At 40.6% G+C, this 20,447-nt stretch overlaps 2 protein-coding genes across 4 annotated transcripts; both read right to left on the reverse strand.

The window, feature by feature from the left end:
- Positions 1-11,136: 11,136 nt before the first annotated feature.
- Positions 11,137-12,878, reverse strand: rmi2 (RecQ mediated genome instability 2). The gene is made up of 2 exons (XM_079645527.1): positions 12,496-12,878; positions 11,137-11,662 (listed from the first exon to the last, which is right to left on the reverse strand). Exons 1-2 carry the CDS (start codon positions 12,779-12,781, stop codon positions 11,511-11,513), a joined length of 438 nt encoding a protein of 145 aa, XP_079501653.1. The 5' UTR covers positions 12,782-12,878; the 3' UTR covers positions 11,137-11,510.
- Positions 12,879-13,391: 513 nt separating this feature from the next.
- ubfd1 (ubiquitin family domain containing 1) lies at positions 13,392-18,344 on the reverse strand. Of its 3 annotated transcripts, XM_079641980.1 has the most exons (8): positions 18,200-18,215; positions 17,997-18,073; positions 16,554-16,826; positions 16,252-16,460; positions 16,106-16,171; positions 15,890-15,995; positions 15,707-15,789; positions 13,392-13,804 (listed from the first exon to the last, which is right to left on the reverse strand). In XM_079641980.1, the coding sequence occupies exons 2-8, from the start codon at positions 18,010-18,012 to the stop codon at positions 13,694-13,696; spliced, it is 864 nt and encodes a 287-aa protein (XP_079498106.1). In that variant the 5' UTR covers positions 18,013-18,073; positions 18,200-18,215; the 3' UTR covers positions 13,392-13,693. The 3 variants fall into 3 exon arrangements, with proteins under 3 accessions (XP_079498106.1, XP_079498108.1, XP_079498107.1); XM_079641982.1 differs by lacking the exon at positions 17,997-18,073 and having other exon boundaries at positions 18,200-18,344; XM_079641981.1 differs by lacking the exon at positions 18,200-18,215 and having other exon boundaries at positions 17,997-18,087.
- Positions 18,345-20,447: the final 2,103 nt, after the last annotated feature.

The following is a 20,447-nucleotide window of genomic DNA, read 5'->3' on the forward strand; positions in this document are numbered from 1 at the left end:
AATTACTGGTGGTGGGCAGAAGCGTGTGTGTGTATATATATATGTTATTACAAGTAAAAGCTTGTATTGAAATCCTTAAGGAAAGATTTATAGGTATTAGTTACTTAAGGAATAGCTCACTTCAGGCCGTGATATATGCTCATTATATCACAGCTAAGGGGGTTGTCCACGCCCCTTAGCTGTGATATAATGAGCATATATCACGGCCTGAAGTGAGCTATTGCTTTTATAAGACGACTACCAAGTGTGGCAATATGAAAGAAAAATACACACTATAATTTAAATAGTTTTTATTAGTAAATAATGATGTTCAAAATAAAATAGTCCCTCCGTTGCCTTCTGCACAAAACATAGTGCGACGTGGTTGCTACCCAACAACACTAACAGCTGGCGAACATATTAGACAGAGATGGACAGATCCATTATTTGGCTTTTTATTTACATTAATGTGTATGTTGCTGTTTATTGTGCACCAACTGAAAAACTGTCCAGCATCAGTAGCATGGCTTACGTGGTCACTTCTATAGGTTGAGGTTGTTCTAGGCTGTTGCTTGGCGTGGCGAGAATATATTGCTCCACTTTCTCCGGTCCCCGAGATTGGGTTTACAGTAGCTCTGGAGAGAGCTTTCGCACCCGTAGCCACTAACGGTCATAATTTCTCTGCTTTGTTTCAAGACCCGCATCAGAAAGCTTTTGAATGGTGCTACTTTTCCAGTTGGTCTACCTGCTCCTCACGTAGCTCTGCATGCCGTCGTGCTTTTTTTTTCTGGAGATAGGCACTGCTCAATCCACGACAGACAGCAAGCGCATTTCGTGGCATCTGCAGGCAGTGGCAAGTACTTCCGCCATCTGCCACAGAGGCCGCTACTCCTTGGTATCTGTGGCAAGTATATGCCAGAGATGCCACAACTTGCCGTGGCATTTGCGCATGCTGAACGGGAGTTGCCACAAGATGCCAGAGTTAAGAGAAGGTTTACGGTAGCTGCCACTCGCCTTCCGTGGCAAATGCTGATATTTAAACCCGTATTTATCGCGTAAAATGTCGCTGTTTTGGCATGACTTTATCGGACTGATCTGTACACAAGACTGATGATCTGTTACTGATGGTCCGATCTCTATTTTTCAAAAAGATTAAACATATGTTCTATAGATTTTACTTGGAGAACGTGGTTTGTTAAAATAAATAAACCTGCTATTTTTATGATAATACTCAAGATATATTATTAGTAAGTTGACATAAAGATCTAACATTGTTGACCAGAGGTGGGAAGTAGGCTAACTTGTATACTCAAGTACTGTACTTGTGATTTAGAAATAGCCTACTTGTGCTTTAGTTGAGTATGTAAATGGTATGTTACTTAGTACTTACCCCACTACAATTCAGAGGTAAATTGTGTAATTGTAGCCTACTCCCCTACATTTATTTAATACGCTACCTTTAGTTACTTACTACAGATTCTGATTAATGATGATAAATATAATCAAGTCTTAAATCAGACTTTATAGTTACTCCTGCAGTAAATTCACAAGATACCCTACAGCAGGGGCGGGGAACCTTTTTCCTCTCAAGGGCCATTTCAATTTTTTCAACATCCTCCGAGGGCCGTACAAATGATTGACCTCTGCTTAAAAATACTAAAATCACAGCCCATTCATTTCGCCTTTCTTTCATTCCGTGCAAAGAAAAAGCAACCTCTTAATCCAGATATTTTACTATGACTCGTGCATGCATTCACGTGCACGGTTGAGGCATGACCACCAAAACAGAAAGCACATTGGACACAAGATGTGTGCAAAAGTATTTAGTTTCCTATCCATGTGGACTGATTTAAGTGGGGGGGACCTAACCTCCTCTAGGGGGGTCCTCACCTCCTCCAGTGGGGTCCGGGGGGCATGCTCCCCCGAGATTTTTTTTTAAATGTTGAAGTTAAAAGCATCAATCTGGTGCACTTTGAGAGCAACATTAGGAGATCTATGGTTAGATCTCTAAACATCAATATGAAACAGAACTGTAAGCAGATTTCTTTTTCTTTATGGATATTTTACAAATCACTCTCCTTTCAAACTGTATTCTTGTTTATTAATAAAAAAAATGATTTACTGTCATATAGTATTTTATACCTGTTTACTTTTATCTTGTTTTTTTATAACTATAATGATCATATAAAGATGTGCCTTTACCTCACTGGTTGTAGAAAAAGCTTCTTATATTCGTTAGCATAGCTAGCTAACCAGATGCTAATAACAACAAAGTTATTGACTGTATGATCAGTATGACAGATGAACAGATCGCCACTGGGATTACAACTAAAGACACAGCCACGAAAATACTGCGGCATGTGTCCGGCTCCTTATGGGTACGACGCTCTGGTGCTCTCCGTCAGAAGAACTGCACCCCTGTCAGACGAGACATATACCACGTGATGACACGTTAGGCTCGTGTTGTGTTCAAGGAACCTGACCTTGGCCAGGAAAAACAGGCACTCGCTTGTTAAATTTTTTTGCGGTCTAGATTAATTTAATTTTTTTTCTTTTTTGCGTGTGTTTATAAATTACCTCGAGGGCCGTAGCAAATGGTCTCTTGGGCCGTATACGGCCCGGGGGCCGGAGGTTCCCCACCCCTGCCCTACAGTATACAAAGTCATTAAAACTAGCTGCACCTTTACCAGCTTTGATAACACTTTAATGATCAATCATTATAATGAAAACATGTAATATGTACTTTAAGTATATTTTTATGCTAATCATTTTGCGCTTTTACTTGAGTAACATTTTAATGCAGGACTTTTACTTGTAACAGAGTATTCCAACATTTAGGTTGGCTACTTCTACTTTTACTTCACACTAGAACCGCCAGGGGTCGCTGTATAGCCTACCTAAAACCACCAACGTGTCAAATGAACAAATGCATTGATTTTCAAGGTACAATGTTATTGTATTTATCATACTAGAACACAATGAGTGTTGCCACTACTCGCCGTGGCATGTGCCTTGGCATTTGTGGAATCTGCCACAGAGGCCACTGTGGTATCTGTTGTGTTCTAATATACTCCTGCCAATAGGGGGCGCAGTGTAACCAGAGTATACATACAATGTTGAGAGAAGAAGAGTAAGCCCAGGAGTTGATACTGTGGCAGTTAAGCATGACGAACAGTAAAGAGTTGAGTACCCGTATCCTCTGTCCCTTGTTTCATTAATTTTTTTCTACTAATACACAACAAATTGGCGACGAGGATGGCCGTGGCTTCTACTCCTTTACCTCCCACCTTTCTTCAGTGTCCGGGAGAACCTACTATGCCATTTGGAACATGGCTAAAAATGTTCGAAAACTATCTGCTAGTGATCGACGTGGAAGGAGCCAAGTGGCCGGATACCCGTATACGTGCTACACAGCGTCGGAACCGAAGCACAGAGGATATTCTACACATTGACTGAAACGGGAACTACATACAACCATGCCGTGGCTGCACTACAGGCGCATTTCGTGCCGAAGGTAAACGTAATTGCGGAGAGACACAGGTTCCGCCAACGAGCCCAGAGACATGATGAAACAATTGCACAGTACGTCTCTGCGCTACGTGAAATGCTCGTTTTTTGTGAATTTGGAAATGCAGAACAGGATATGCTGCGTGATCAGATCGTGGAAAAAGCCTACAGTGGACGCATACGTGAACGCTTGCTGCTAGAAGACAAACTGACACTGGATAAAGCCATTCAGATTGCAAATCAGGTGGAAATGGCGGCGCGCAACGTGGCCGAGTTCTCCAACAGTGAAGTGCCTGTGAGAGAGATCAGCGCGCCAAAATGGGAACAAAAACGTCCCGCTGCAAGTAAACAAAGGCAAGGTGAGAGAAAGTCTGAGCAAGCACGAAGATGTTACAGATGTGATTCAGATAAACATATGGCCAATTCCACACAATGCCCTGCTACAAACAAAATATGCAAATCCTGTGGAAAAACTGGGCATTTTGCCAAAATGTTTCGTTCAGAACAAAAACGTGAAGTGAGGGAGGTCGTTATTCCAGAACTGACTGTTTTATTGCTGAATAATTCTGCCCCAAAAGAGAAGAAAATAATGTGCACTGTAGATTTGGGACTTTCTCCTGCTAACCAGTCATTTGAGATGATAGTAGATACTGGTTCTTCAGTGTCACTGCTGCCGGCTCATGTGTACGAGACCTATTTCAGTCACATACCACTGAAACCTACAAAGGTTCCTCTAGTCACATACTCAAGACAGAGAATCCCAGTACTAGGGAAACTGCATTTACGTGCATTCCATGACGGAAATACTGCCTCAGCTACCCTTTTCATTGTGAAGTCAGGTTCAATACTGCTGGGCCTGGACCTGTTTGAGGCACTGGAAATGGTCATCATGAGAAACAGAGTGGTACTGAAGTCAGAGCACACAGTCAGAGAGATAACAACCCCACCTGCAACTCCTACTACACCGACACCTACTGCATCTGCACCTGTTAATACAGTTTTACCTATGGGCTGTGTTAGGAACGTAGTACACAAAGTAAGAGTGAAAGATGAGGTGAAGCCTGTGCAGCAGAAATTGAGAAGGTTTCCATTCTCAGTCAGAGATGCTGTTTCTGCAGAGTTAAAGCGCCTTCTTGATGCTGACATCATTGAAAAAATAGATGCCTCTCCCTGGGTATCACCGATCGTTGTGACTCAACGAAAGAACTCATCTAAAATAAGGATGTGTACAGACCTCAGGGAGCCTAACAAGGTCGTCATAATGGATTGCTACCCCATTCCACACATGGAGGAGCTCTTCTCAGAACTCAGAGGAGCTACCATATTCTCAACCCTCGACCTGGCTAATGCATACTACCAGCTTCCACTGCATGAGGACAGCAGAGATCTGACTGCTTTCATTACTCACGAGGGACTTTTCAGGTACAAGCGAGTTTGTTATGGGCTAGCATCAGCACCCTCAGCATTTCAGAAGATGATGTCCATGGTGCTGAAAGATTTACCTGGAGTGCAGGCATATCTGGATGATATCATCATTTACTCCTCATGCCGTGCTGAGCATGAAACCCGCCTGGAATCAGTACTGTACCGACTGCAGGAAGCTGGACTAAGTCTCAACACAGATAAATGCAAATTCTACCAGGACAAACTAACGTATCTAGGTCATCTCTTGACCTAACAATCAACATCGGCACCTCTGTTGTTTCCCCGACTCAGACTGCAAGGAATCTGGGTGTGGTCCTAGATAACAAATTGTCCTTCACTGCAAACATCGCTGCTACAACCCGCTGCTGCAGATACACGCTTTACAACATCAGGAGGATACGTCCCCAGCTGACCCAGACATCAGCGCAGATTCTGGTCCAGGCTCTCGTCATCTCACGCCTAGACTACTGCAACTCCCTCCTGGCTGGTCTACCTGCATGTGCCATCCGACCTCTGCAGCTCATCCAGAATGCAGCGGCTCGTCTGGTCTTCAACCTTCCCAAATTCTCCCACACCACACCGCTCCTCCGCTCCCTTCACTGGCTTCCAGTAACTGCTAGAATCCACTTCAAGACACTGGTACTTGCGTACCATGCTGTGAATGGATCTGGCCCTTCCTACATCCAGGACATGGTTAAACCGTACACCCCAGCACGTGCACTCCGCTCTGCATCAGCCAAACAGCTCGCTGCACCCGCACTGCGAGGGGGACCCAAGTTCCCGTCAGCAAAAACACGTGGGTTTGCTATCCTGGCTCCAAAATGGTGGAATGAGCTCCCCATTGAAATCAGGACAGCAGATAGCTTACACATCTTCCGACGCAAACTGAAAACTCATCTCTTTAGACTCCACTTCGAGCGATAGAATTACTAACAAAGCACTTATATACTAATAAAGGGCTGGCTTTCTAAATGCCAGTTGAGTAGCACTTGAAATGTTTGGCTCTATGAAACCTGATGTACTTATATGATTCTGTTTTCTTAAAGGTTGTATCTTCCTGGTCGAATGCACTTATTGTAAGTCGCTTTGGATAAAAGCGTCAGCTAAATGCAATGTAATGTAATGTAATGTAATGTAATGTAGGACACAGCATAAGCAAGGAAGGTCTGCTGCCAAATGATGACCACATTGCAGCTATTCGGGATGCTCCATCACCCAGTGATCCAGTGACTCTCAGGTCTTTTCTTGGCCTAACATCGTGGTACTCCAAGTTCATACAGAACTATGCAACTGTGGTGGAACCAATGAGAGATGTGCTACGCAGAGCTACATTCACATGGACTGATGAGGCACAGAGTAGTTTTCAGCAGGTTAAACTACTCATCACAGACAGTTCATCACTCGCTCTTTTTGACCCGTCACGGCCCACCATAGTGTCTACAGATGCCTCGGACTATGGCATAGGTGGGGTGCTGACACAGATACATCGTGACAACACTGAAAGAACAGTGGCATTTGCTTCGCGCTCTCTTAGTGCTGCAGAGAGAAAGTACTCTGTGGTAGAAAAAGAAGCTTTGGCCTGTGTGTGGGCTGCAGAGCGTTGGAGAACCTACTTGTGGGGAACAAAGTTCACCTTAAGGACTGATCACCAAGCTTTGACCACACTCTTGGCTACAAAAGGCATGGGGAGAGCTGGTATGAGAGTAGCACGCTGGTCGGCCAGGCTACTCTGCTTCAACTATGATATTGTCTACAGACCCGGTGCTCAGAACCATGCAGCAGATTGCCTTTCCCGCCTGCCACTGCCACACGGACAGGACTGCACCTCAGACACGGAACCAGAGATGGTTGCTGCTGTCTCTGCCCTGCTGACTGCTGTTCCCTCGTCTGACTTCACAGATGCCTGCACTTCCTGTCCAGAGTTACGTCAGCTACGCAACTACATGACAGACGGGTGGCCAGCTTCATCCAAAGGCCTGCCTGCTAACATGTTGCCGTACTACCAGGTGAGAAATGAACTTTCTGCACATGAACAACTCATTCTGAGAGGGAGTCACAGGTTAGTTGTTCCAGTAAAGCTACACTCACACATGGTATCCTTAGCACACGAGAGCCACCAAGGCATTGTACGCACAAAACAGAGACTCAGAGACTTATATTGGTGGCCTAAAATGGATGCACTGGTACAATCGGTTATCGCCGCCTGTGTGTCCTGCCAGATGAATGATAAAACAGCTAAAACTAACCCTGCACCTATGACACCAGTCCCTCTGCCTCAGGGGCCATGGCAAAAGCTTGCCCTCGACATCGTGGGCCCATTTGAGACTGGTCCGGTGGACTGTAAGTTTGCTATTACTATGACTGACTACTATTCAAAATGGCCAGAAGTGTGTTTTGCCCCAAGATGCACTACTGCAACAGTGATCACCTTCATGAGATCAGTGTTCAGCCAAAAAGTGAACCCTGTGTCTGAGTGACAGATAACGGTCCACAATTCACATCCTCAGAACTCGCCTTTTTCCTAGAAGAAAGAGACATCCAACACATCAGGACTACAATCTACCATCCAGAAGGAAATGGAGCGGTGGAGAGGCTAAATAGAGTGCTGAAGGAAAGCATTCTCACGGCACAGAGAGAGAACGCTCCGTGGAAAGCTCACGTTGCTGAGTTTCTTCAGGTCTACAGAGCTACACCTCACGCCACTACAGGGACATCTCCGTTCCAGCTCATGTATGGAAGAAAAATGCGAACCAAACTCTCAATCCTGCCACAGCTTACGGATACTCAGGATCAGGAACTGAGAGACAGAGTGGAAAAGAAACAGTGGCACATGAAAACATATTCTGATGCAAAAAGAAATGCCAAGATTCCCAAAATACATCCGGGAAGCCTGGTGCGTGTGAGAAACCCGCTGCATGTCAAAAAGGGAAAGCCAAAGTTCAGTGAGCCTCTGAAAGTGACCAAGCAGAAAGGACCTCACAGTTACACACTTGATAATGGAAAAACCTGGGATGCTTCACACCTGTCGGTGCTTCCAGAAACATTCACTCCTCCATCAGAAGAAGTGAGGCCTGCTGAGCCAGCTACAGTGCATGGTGCTCAGAGCAGGAACCAGCGAATCAGAAAGCAGCCTGTTTGGATTGAGGACTATGTCACTTAAACTGTGGTTGAATTAATGTTTGAAAATGTTCTGCATATTGTGATATGTGAAGTTATTATCATTACAGATGTTTTCATGGTTACTACGTAAGTGTCTGTTTAAAATGCTAATGTTATGCATGCTGTTCAAGGGGAGAAGTAACTCTTTTTAAGAAGGGGGGAAATGTTGTGTTCTAATATACTCCTGCCAATAGGGGGCGCAGTGTAACCAGAGTATACATACAATGTTGAGAGAAGAAGAGTAAGCCCGGGAGTTGATGCTGTGGCAGTTAAGCATGACGAACAGTAAAGAGTTGAGTACCCGTATCCTCTGTCCCTTGTTTCATTAATTTCTTTCTACTAATACACAACCGTATCTGTGGCAAGTATATGCTACAGATGCCACAACTTGCCGTGGCAAGTCTATATGCCATAACTTGCCGTGGCAAGTATATGCCACAACTTACCGTGGCATTTGCGCATGCTGAATGGGAGTTGCCACAAGATGCCAGAGTTAAGAGAAGGTTTACGGTAGCTGCTACTCGCCTTCCGTGGCAAATGCTGCTATTTAAACCCGTATTTATCGTGTAAAATGTCGCTGTTTTGGCATGACTTTATCGAACTGATCTGTACACAGGACTGATGATCTGTATAAATGGACTGATAGTCCGATCTCTTGTTTTCAAAGAAATTAAACATCATTGATTTGAGATTTTACTTGGAGAACGTGGTTTATTACAATAAATAAACGTGCTATTTTTATGATAATACTCGGTATTCGAGTTGAGGGGGGATGGCATCCCTCCTGAAATAAAAACGGTTAAAATCATCCCCCTTCTAAAACTGCCACCATCCATCCCTTATGTACGCCTGTTTTATTGCGTAGGTAACGATCAGCACTATAGATGAGAGTAACAAATGCGTCAATTCCGGGCAAAAATAATGGCTCCGCCCACTTTTGGGGGAAAACAATGCTGTCAGTTGAACGGCGGTCAATACAAATTCTGAAGTTTTTGCCAATCCGATCAGAAATGTAAGAAAACCGGAGATTTTTGGATCTTCAAAGAGCCCGATTCCAATGGCCAGACAGGCAAACAATTGCATTAAGCCATTAGAAATCGACGATCGGGCTCGATATATGGTTAAATATAGCAGTAGGCTATTTATTTTCATAGATGAGAGTAACATCTACGTCACTTTACGGCCCCGCCCACTTTTGGGGGAAACAACGGCTGTCATTTGAATGGCGATCGAGCCTGAAGCAACAGAGATCTTCTGTTACTGTCCTTTCTTCTTAGAGGAAGTACAGAAACACGTAACTCTGGATTTGTTTTAATGTTTGAGGTGCAATAAACTACACAGCAGCTTTTTGGCATGATAAAACTATTATGTTCCGCCTCACTCATGAGAGTAACAGCTGGAGAAATTACAGCCTCGCCTACAGATTTTAATTTAACCATATATCAAGACCGATTGTCGATTACCAATGATCGAATGTAATTGTTTGCCTGACTGGCCATCGTAATCGAGCTCTTTGAAGATCCAAAAATCCACGGTTTTCCCAAAAATGTTATCGGATGGGCAAAAACTTCAGAATTTGTATTGACCGTCATTCAAATGACAACGTTGTTTTCCCCAAAAAGTGGACGGGGCCGTAATTTTTGCCCGGAAGTGACGCATTTATTAGTCTCATCTATAGCATACTTGTGCTTTAGTTGAGTATGTAAGTAAATTCACAAGATACCTACAGTATACAAAGTCATTAAAACTAGCTGCACCTTTACCAGCTTTGATAACACTTTAATGATCAATATAATGAAAACATGTAATAGGCCTATGTACTTTAAGTATATTTGTATGCTAATAATTTTGCGCTTTTAGAAAAATATAGACCGCACATCAGTCCTGTATACAGATCAGTCCGATAAAGTCATGCCTAAACAGCGACATTTTACACGATAAATACGGGTTTAAATATCAGCATTTGCCACGGAAGAAGAGTGGCAGCTACCGTAAACCTTCTCTTAACTCTGGCATCTTGAGGCAACTCCCGTTCAGCATGCGCAAATGCCAAGGCAAGTTGTGGCATTTACTTGCCACGGCAAGTTGTGGCATCTCTGGCATATACTTGCCACAGATACCACGGAGTAGCGGCCTCTGTGGCAGATGCCGGAAGTACTTGCCACTGCCTGCAGATGCCACGAAATGAGCCAGGCCCTATTGATCCACTCTTCCATAGTAAGACCCCCCCGGAGGTCGAAGTTAATCTTAAATGTTTCCATCTTATGCTTTGTAAGTTTGTTTCGTAACAGAAGAAATTTAAATATATTTATAAAACTGAAAAGTCAAATCAAGCAATCTGATTGGTCGATAGTGTTTTTGCGGACCTCTTTGAGTACAGATTTGAAAACATCGTTGCTTGCTTTAAAATTCGCACAATTCATTATGTCAAACCTTGGAAAGTGTCTAGATATCCCTGCCCTAATGCCAAAGGAACTGCACCCTGAATATGTTTTGCCCTTTGATGTCTATGTCTGGACCGCTGCGTAAAAAGGAGGCTTTCTGCCCCGTTACTTCTCCGCAGTTTGCTTTTCAGCCCAATGGCATACTGTTTTTCTCAGACGCGGAGGGATACTGACTTGTGAAAAGTAACTTACAATTCTACCCGTGGTATACGCTCAGTATATCACGGCTAAGAACCAATCAGATTGCTTGATTTGACTTGTCCGTTTTATAATTAATCACAGTGAGTGGTATTCTACGACAGTGTCATTTTCTTACTGATACAATAAGTTATAAGCAGGGTTTTATTTTAAAGCTGTTTTAAGAGTTCATATTTTATAAACTCATCTTGGTAATGTAACTAACGTTTTCAAATATTAGTGAAGTAAAAATAAATTTCCCACTAAAGTGTAATCATACAGCACTATTAAATGTAAATATAATCAAGTTCACTACCTACAATTTTATCCGAGAGAATGTACTTTTCTACAGGCATAAAATAACTTGGATAACATTAATGTGTTATAAATTCGTCATTAGTTAATCCTAATGCATCCAGATTCTAGTAGAGAAAACAAGGCAGAGTACTCGTGAAATATGACTCATCTTTATTTAACATTTGTACAACTTTCTTCCAGCCTTTTTCTATTGTAAATATAAACCAAAAAATTACAAGACATATCCTAAAATAAGTTAACAATACAAGATGCATCCAAATCTGAGTAATGCTTTAAAGGTAGATTCAACACTTCACAGCATAACCACAGTAAGCATTAGTAGGAGTCTGTTTTCTCCTGTCACTCTTGCATCATACCTCAATCAGAAGCCTGACAGAGTATAATCTGCTGTTTAGTCCAATGATGTATTTTGTTCCAACTGTCAAAAATGACTTGAATGCTGCACACCCATCTGGACAGCCATGACAAGACGAGGGCTTCCTGCCACCATTAGCTCTGCATTCAGGCCAAAACCTGCTGCAGATCCTCCACCTCCAGCTTCCACATCCGCCTGTGGAGCGTGGCGAGCGCAGAGAGGTCTGCCATCTTCACTGCACGGATGACTGGCTCCGGGGAGAAGGCCTGGATGACACCCATCACCATGACATATTTGCCTGTAAAACAGCAGCAGGTGGTTCTTTGTTCAGTGGGGAAATATTCAAGGGAAAAGAGGAAGGTGATTTAACGAGGGATGTTCATGTGCTGTAATTAATGTTCCAGCTGAAGGCAACCAGTGAGCAATTCACAGAAAAGGTTGTGGAAGACTTTCTTGTAATTAACCAGGAATGAAATGGATTGAATGATTGGTCAATTGACCAATATGAACAGTAAATAGTCATATACAAACCATGCAGAATTAGCAGTGGTGGAAGGTAACAGCCTACAGTAATGTTTCAATGGGGTGTATGCAATTTAATTACTTTTAAAGAATGTTCACACATTTTAAGAGTTCATTATCTAATAAAAACGTACAGCCTTATAGATGTATTTAATTTACATTTACTCTATATTGAGGGAGAAATAGCACAATACAATTAATTCAATTGAGTTACTGATTCAATTGAAGGTTTATTTACATAGTAATATTTGTATTAACTACAAGCTATAACACACAGATGACGTTAAAAGCATAAAATTGTATGTCATAAAAGACTATAATACAGTGTGTCAAAAAAAATGTCATATGCCAAAATTCATAGTATGATACAACATCAAAAACCTAAGTATAGTAGGCCATAAAGTGTCACAATAGTATGGCACATAATACATTCCTATAAAATGTCATTGTACGACATAAAAAAGTAATGATACGATATATCGTAAACATGTCATGTCATATCAATAGTGTTGTCAGAAAAATGTAATTGTATAGGATGCAGAACAGCTATTTTGTTCTTATTAAAAAACAACAAATGTTTTAATTTTTTTAAAGAAATAATATTATCACCTTGGGACAGACACGGCTTCCCTTTGGGGATGTTGTTGACCCCTTGCACCGCAAAGGTCCCGGTCTCATCCATCAACAGCAGGGTGTTTCTGTCCAGCTGCACCTCCAGGACCGTCCCCTGCATCCACACCAGAGACACCTGCAGAGAGCGACCCCTGCCCGGCCTGATCACATAACCCTCCCCGCTGTCGGCCGGCCGGCTCACTACCGTCCTCAGCTGACCGGACAGCACCTTGACCGGCGGGGGGCGTTTCCTATCGACGGTTGTTTTCAACGTGTTGTTCATTACAGACTGCTACTGTCGTTAAACGGTGGTACAAGCCTGGAAAAGTTTGCATTACCCTCGTCCCGCCATAAGGGGGTTATGCCGGAAGTTGTGGGCGTGTTTTTGAAAAAGAATCGACACAATTTCCTGTCTGGAGTCCTTCAGATTAAAAGCATTACATCAGTTTCTGACAGTTCAGTTATATTCATTCATTAAACTCACAGGTCTTAATGTTTGTGTGTTGTTTGGAACATAAGGTAAGATATTTTTTATATTAATAAAAAAATCTTTAATTATTCATATTTTGAAGATAATTAAAAGAGATATACATAGATTGTGGAAGTGTGCAGTGTTTAGTTGTGTCATGAATCACAATCATTAATAAGATTTGCAACCAATGGCTACCTTTTGGATTTTGACCTTAATGCTTTTATTTTACAAGATAAGTATGGTCTTTATTTTTGGCAAACTCAATGTGTTAAGACCTATATGAACAGAGTTACCTATGTTTTGATTTTGCCATTAGTGAGCTACCATTTTAAAAGGGTGACTAATGCAGAGATACTTTGACCTTTGTTTCAAGATAACGTTTGGACGGATACAACACAGACAACAATAATGACCAGGTGCATTCATTTCGTTAAATAAGTTTTATTTCTTTAAGAATAACGGAAGAAAAGTGTTAGCAATTTCTGTACAATTGTTTCATCATTTTCCCTTGGATTTGATGAAACCCCTGAAAGATCAACAGGGCTGAGAAATGTTATGCTGCCACATAGTGCACTTTTAACCTAAAAACAATATGATTAGTCCACAGGCATCCGTCCGTTTCCTTCAAATGTATTCCAAGAAGTTCCTTCAGTCGCACTGTTGACTCCAGTTTCATTTTTCATTGGCTCCTCCTCTCAATCCCAGTTCAAAAAAAGAGGCACACTAGAAATACTGCCATTTTCCAAGGACTGTGTCTTTGATTGCATCGACAAACTGTGCAGGCACCCAGTAGACCCAGTATTGAGACGCTTCTGTTGGACCCAACTGAAAAGCCTATAAAAGTAGAGGAACAAAGTGATTATACAAATTCACATATTCTACAAACAAACCATTTGAAATGCAAATGAACATACTTTGAATGTGTTGATTGAGAATTAACCATTTATAATGTCAGCTGGACTGACATGATTTATTGTTGGCAACATAAGCATGTTTGTAAATAAATCAACGTTTAAAGACTGCAGCATATTATACTCTCTCATCCATCCATACAATACACCTGACCTTTTCTGAACTACATTAAGGCTATAACTAAGAATTATTTGCATTATTCATCCCACATTTCGTGTTTTGTCTACAAAATCAAAAACATTCAGTTAAAAATGACATGAAACAGGGAAAACAGTATATCCGTAATTAAGAGGCTGAAAACCAGCCATTTTTGCATACAAAATGAAGTGGTGTAGTAGACCTGAACAACTAGGACATTTGGAAATTAGCTAACTTTTATTTTACAGCTTAGATGCTGAATTTCATGATCAGCATCTTTTGCTTAATTGCACTTTTGGCCAACCACCATCAAATTCCCACCAGTTTGTCCTACTTTCAAATTAATCAGATTGCTTTTCTGGTCTAATTTACTTCCCATTAATCAAAACATCAAGTTTAAAAAAAACACATCTGTCATTCCGCCAAAAGGATAATGAAGACCTTTACTTCTCTCTGCCAAACTTTATATTCATTTGATAAATGCCACTTTATTTTGTTGTCTTCAAAATAAATCTTGATCTCCATGAGACAACTGAGTTCAATTAAGTTCTACTTGTTCTGGGACTTCCATTTCACTGACAAAGAAGAACACGAGTGGCTTCAGACAGAAAGGTTAATGGAGAGAAAGCGCTGACATTTCCCGCTCCACTGCGGAGCCCAAACAGCAAAGGATGACCCGTCACTGTGATGCTCACTGCAGTGACTTCAGGCCACAGCTCCACCTGCACCGTCACAGCTCATAGACTCACACAACTGAACTAGGGCTGGGCAATACGAACATTAGAATACCAGAATGTATCTGAGTAAAACGGCAAGAAAACTGCATTTTAAATAAAAAGACAAAACCTATGCAATATTACAATACATCTAAGACAAAACCTATCTTGATAGTATATCAATATATTACCCACCAATAAACTCTACTAAACACACCATACCACAATCTGATCTTTGGCTGTTAACCTGTTAATATTTAACAGTTGTAATGTTAACTTTAAAGTAGTGTAATGTTCCCTCTTTTATGCTTTTCGTTCTTTGTTTTAAAGGGGCCCTTTTGTGCTCATTTTCAGGTCCATATTCATATGTTGTGCCTCTACCGTTTCTATGTTCAAAAAGGTCTTTTTTTTTCTCATACTGCCTCTTATCACCCTCTCTCTGAAACCATAGCATGTCTGCTCTGATTGGTTAGCTGGTTGCAGCACTGTTGTTATTGGTCAACCGCTTAGAGATGTGTCGGGAATAACCCGCCCCTGAGCAAATCTGAGCCAAAAAAGTAGCACTAGCAAATAGAAGCACTTGCGTTACATAGTGAAGTCACTATGTTATGGAAAAGGATTCAAATGGAGGCATTTCAGGCAGGGGGGGGGTGGGGGGGTGGGTGGGAAAGAAACCCCCCTTTGGCATGAACTTTGGGATTTCAGCCTTTGCTAAAAACCTATATAACACAATACAGGAAAAGGAATCCCCCCAAAAGCATTATAGGGCTTCTTTAAGTATAGTGTATGCGTCACTGTAGGAAGAGCCTGAGACCAGCTGAGAGGCTGTAGCTAATGTGCATATGACATTAAAGCTCGAGTCTTGAATCTTTTTACCTTATTCCTTTTGCTTGATTAAGTGGACTTTTTAGAGCATTTGGCATTACAGCTGTTAATGATACAGATAATTCTGTAATGCAACAACACTTACTATCATGTAATAATCCTCATGGCCTTCGATGGGTTCAGACACTACGTGTTTAATGGAGCCCATCGGGACCTTCTCGGTTCTCTCTGTTGATGTAAACACAGAAAAAGATAGAGGAGTTTTAATTATCACGATATTTGTGTTGTGGTGAATTTAGAACAAAAAGGAGGCTGGCTGTACTCTCACCCTTTGTTCCGATCCACAACTGATCCTGCTCCAGTTTGAAAGTGAGTCGGACTTTTCCTCCGGACTTGTTATACATACCGGCTAAAGGCACTGTTGGTAATCGTTCCTGTTAGAAGAAAATGCAGTTAGTCGACATTGATCTGTGAAAGCAGCTTTGAACCGCTTGGCAGTCAATACAAGGAAAACAAAAGCAGGCATCCCTTCATCTTCTCTCACCTTTGTTCCTTTAATAGATGGCATTATGTCCTCTGGTTTCACTTTGTCCAAAACTTTCCTGTGTTGCTGCAATAACATCACCAGTTAGTATCCCAACACTCCATACATCTCTTTACTTCATTTAGCAGAAATGCCAGTCATCTTACCTTTTGCCTGCATAAAGGCTCTTTCTTTTCTTCTTCGGCTTTAACCTCCTGCTGGATGACCTCTTTGGGTGTATTCACAGCTAATACATCATTCATAGTAGATCCTACCACCATTATTTTTGCACCATTTGTGACCTTTATTTCACGTAGCGTCTTGTCCTCTGGAAGCAATCCTTTGTACATCACTTTCTGCATTGCAGGTGGAAGACCTAGGAAGACAACCGAGAGCATTTTCTAGGTTTTGCTAAACACTAACAACAACAAAGCCATTCAAATGGAGGGGATCTCCTGTGTGTTCTTACCAGTGAGTGAGTGGATCTTTTCTTTCAGTTGGGCTCCTGTGTTGTCAATAGGAATTTTCAGATCATATTTATTCTTGTTCCAGATGATCTTCAAGTCCACTTTCTCCCGCTCGTCGTCTGTGTCGTCCCCATTGCTAATATTAGAGTCCTGAGTTGTGGCGTCACCTGCAACTGGGTGAGACGTAGATTCTGTTTCACCTTTTTCAGCATCCTCTCCGAGGGCTTCGGCTCCTTTTGGCTTCGCCTCAGTTTCCATTATGACTTCTTCACCTCCTGGAAGAGTATGAAAACATCGATTGGGGTCCATTAAAGGACATTCAGTGTAACGGTTACATTCTCAAGGGTATACAACCCCACAACGATTCAAAGACAATCAGAATAACACATCTGGCATGTCCTACTACTATAAAACAAAGATAGTCATTATTCATATGTGTCAATATAATAATACAATAATTACATTTAAACAGCGTATATTACATGAAGTCTTCACAAGAACAATATATGAGTATTGGGGATATCCAGTTTAACAAAGACCTAACTGAAAGGTTTCACTTTCACTCACCAAAAAAACGTTGGGGGAAACCCAGCTTAGTTTTTGTATTTCCAAATCACATCACTATAATATCATATTTCCCGTCTGTACATTTGGGAATTTATAAATGGTCTGTACCATTTTAAAATCCATCAAGACTCTTAATTTGACAGCATTTGGTGGGTTAGTTGGTTATTGTAGTAGTTGGTAATATAATTAATTTGTTTATAGTTATTTTTTATTTTAAAGAAAAAATAACACTTCCCCATACTCCCATGCAATAATTAGCCTGAGTGTGTATTACTATGAGTCAACAGTTTTACTTTAAAGTGTGTAAACAAGTCTAGTTTCGCTTATTCATCCCCCCTCTCGTAGTTTTTCTAGATGTTTCCATCGCGTATTTTTTCCATCTAGGCATCCATTCTTACTTGAGAGTTGTGTGAGGGGATAAATAAAGGCAGAATTTAAGATGACATGATTCTTGATCGAACAAAACACTGGATGTTGACGGTTGGCCTTACCGGTTACAGAACTCGTAACGTTAACGTAACAAACTGTTTGTTGTTTACTTCGTCCTTACCACTCATGAACAAACCATATTTAACCAGCTATTTTAGTTCAGTTAACCAACTGTAAACCTTAAACTGGTTAAATCCCCAAACGTTAACTTTGGACCTCCACAAATCAAGCTAAATGTGACTGCTGTTAGCGATCGTAAACGTTAGCTAGCTACAACACTACTGAACATTTCAAGAAAAACGTTACGGAGATACGTAAATGTACGTCACACAACATTAATAACGTTATTTATGAACATGTCATTTACAAACATGCACTATTCCATTAACATTGTTCAGTCTCAGTGTAAAGATATGAAGGAAATTCTGCTGCATTTTCTCAATACCCACCATCCTGGGTCGCCATGATGATTGTGTACAATCTGTTGTAGGTTGAGGCAAAGAGAGTACGGAGAGCAGGATGAGTTCTGATATTCAGGAAGCAAACTACAATCAAAGTCGTGTTCAAGCTCGCCTTAACGTGTGACAATATTGTAAACAGAAGAAAAACAACAAATGATTTAAGATGAAATAGCAAGTATAACTTTACCCACCGTTACAACGTTAAAACATGTAGTTTCATTTAGCCGGTAGACAGGAGAGCAGAAGGGATGCGCATGCGCACTCGAAACTAACTGCAAATAAAGTTAATCTTTGACAGAAGCAGTTGTTTTTATGATTAATCAAATAACATCTCCAAGTTATATAGTAACATCAATTCAACCTGGCATAACACAAAGATTTTCACTATGATAATTGAAAAAGCGAACTCTGTAATTTAGCTGCAAACGGATTTTTTGGCATACATGGCAGTAAATGGCAGGTAATCCTCTTGCTCTGCTGAACCTCTTTGTTGTTGTGGCAGCCAGAGCAGACCGAGAGGTGGCACTTTCCTCAACGGCTATTGGTTCAGGTTTTTCTTCTTTCTTCACAATGGATGTAAAATGATGCATTATCGCCTACTGTTGGATTATATGAAACATCCCAACTAGGACTAAATTAAATGTAGCGTTGACACAAACCCATTTATCTCCCATGCTAATGGACATTATGTAAATCCCTTACTTTATGTCTCTGTTTCATATTCCATAGTGGGCTACCGTCAAATGATATTAAATTTATTTGGGAAACTGTTCCCCTTTTCCTTGCCTATTTATATGCACTCTTAACACCTCGCATTGCAAAAATCAGAAAATTATGGTAGAAAATGTGACAATTGAAAAGATTAAGTAATCCAACATCTTATCTCCTCCCTTATATCTTGAAACAACTTCTAACACATTTTTTAAAACTCTTTTTGATGCAACTCATTTTACATTTCATGCATTACATAATTGCTCTTTCATGATAATTGCATGCATTGTTTTAAGATTCTCTTCATCATGTAGGAACTGCAGACATGTGATAATAATTACACTATTTTAATTAGTTAATTTGCTTGCTGAAATAAACTCAGTGCAAAAGTAAAATTACACTTTATGCAGAATGTATTTCAGAATTTAATTAAAAATACCTTCATATTTCATTCCTTTAATGTTGCAGCTTAATACTTATTTTACTCCTTAAAATATGTAGGCTATGACGTCACCGAAACTCATATACTCATCTGTGTATGTGTATACATCCTACGTTTTTCTTTAACCTTCACCAAATTTCAAATCGTCAATTTGGTTTATGTTCAAGAGCTGAGACATTTATCTTTATGGACATTTCAAAAGCTGAAGAGCTGCTTTTGATGATTATTTAAAAGAAGTGGAAGATGTTCCCTCAAGAGCCTCTTAGGATGATTTTGTGAACAAGCATGAGGAATCAATGACTGCCTTTCTAAAGGAATCTGTTATGAATGGCTAATGGAAAGATATGTCTCCTGAATAATAATCATACATTGTGAGCTGTGGGTTAAACTTGTTACACGACTGCCTACAAACTTGTGACTTCTTTCAACTCTACGTTTTTAATAAATTAATTGAGTTTGCAAACCATATGGATCTAATTGAGAAAGGTGTAGACTACGAGATCAATGTGTGTAAAAAACCTATCTAGACTCGGGCTTAATACTATGTAACTCCTTAATGACAGTAACCCAATTACTTTTGGGAAAAACTTCTTACGGCTTTACTCCCTGATCGCTTATATTCATGCGACATTAAAATAATTATTTACAATTACATACAAATAAAAACCAAGAAGGGGTCTACTTTTATGTAGTTTTGCACTCATCACAAATTAGTTTGTAAAGGCAGGTCATCTACTTTGAACCTTTCTATTTTTGTTACAACTGCTCTGTCATCCTCATTTTTGCAATTAACACAAATGAACTGTGGTCCAAACTGTGCACTTTTTCTGCAGAAGAGCAGAGGATGAGCACTGGAAAGACATTCTTGCTTGTTCTTTAGGGTCTCAATTTGCTCTGCACTCGGTTTTGATTCTGACTTGTCTTGGACTTTATTTGGACGTTTTAAGGTTGGTTGGTTCTTCAACAAATACAATGAAACAAACAAATAGTACATGACAGTTCTATTGACTTTCAAAATGCTTTTCACTATACAAATCTTTCAGCTCGAACTTTTTGAATTTGGGGTAAATGAAAGATTATACAGGGGCCACATGCAGTGATCCCTTGAGGTCAGATCTCACTTAAAGTCATATTTCAATGGCTATCAATAAAGCAACACTCGGGGAAAGCTGTGGATATAACTATGACCAACATTGGAAAAGTATAATTGTGAATTATTCTTTTTTTATTTTTTTTATATTACCTACAGAGGTATCAGTCTGATGAACACAGTCTTCAAACTATAT

The sequence above is a fragment of the Notothenia rossii genome, assembly GCF_949606895.1.
Source record: "Notothenia rossii genome assembly, chromosome: 8".
Lineage (NCBI taxonomy): Eukaryota > Metazoa > Chordata > Actinopteri > Perciformes > Nototheniidae > Notothenia > Notothenia rossii.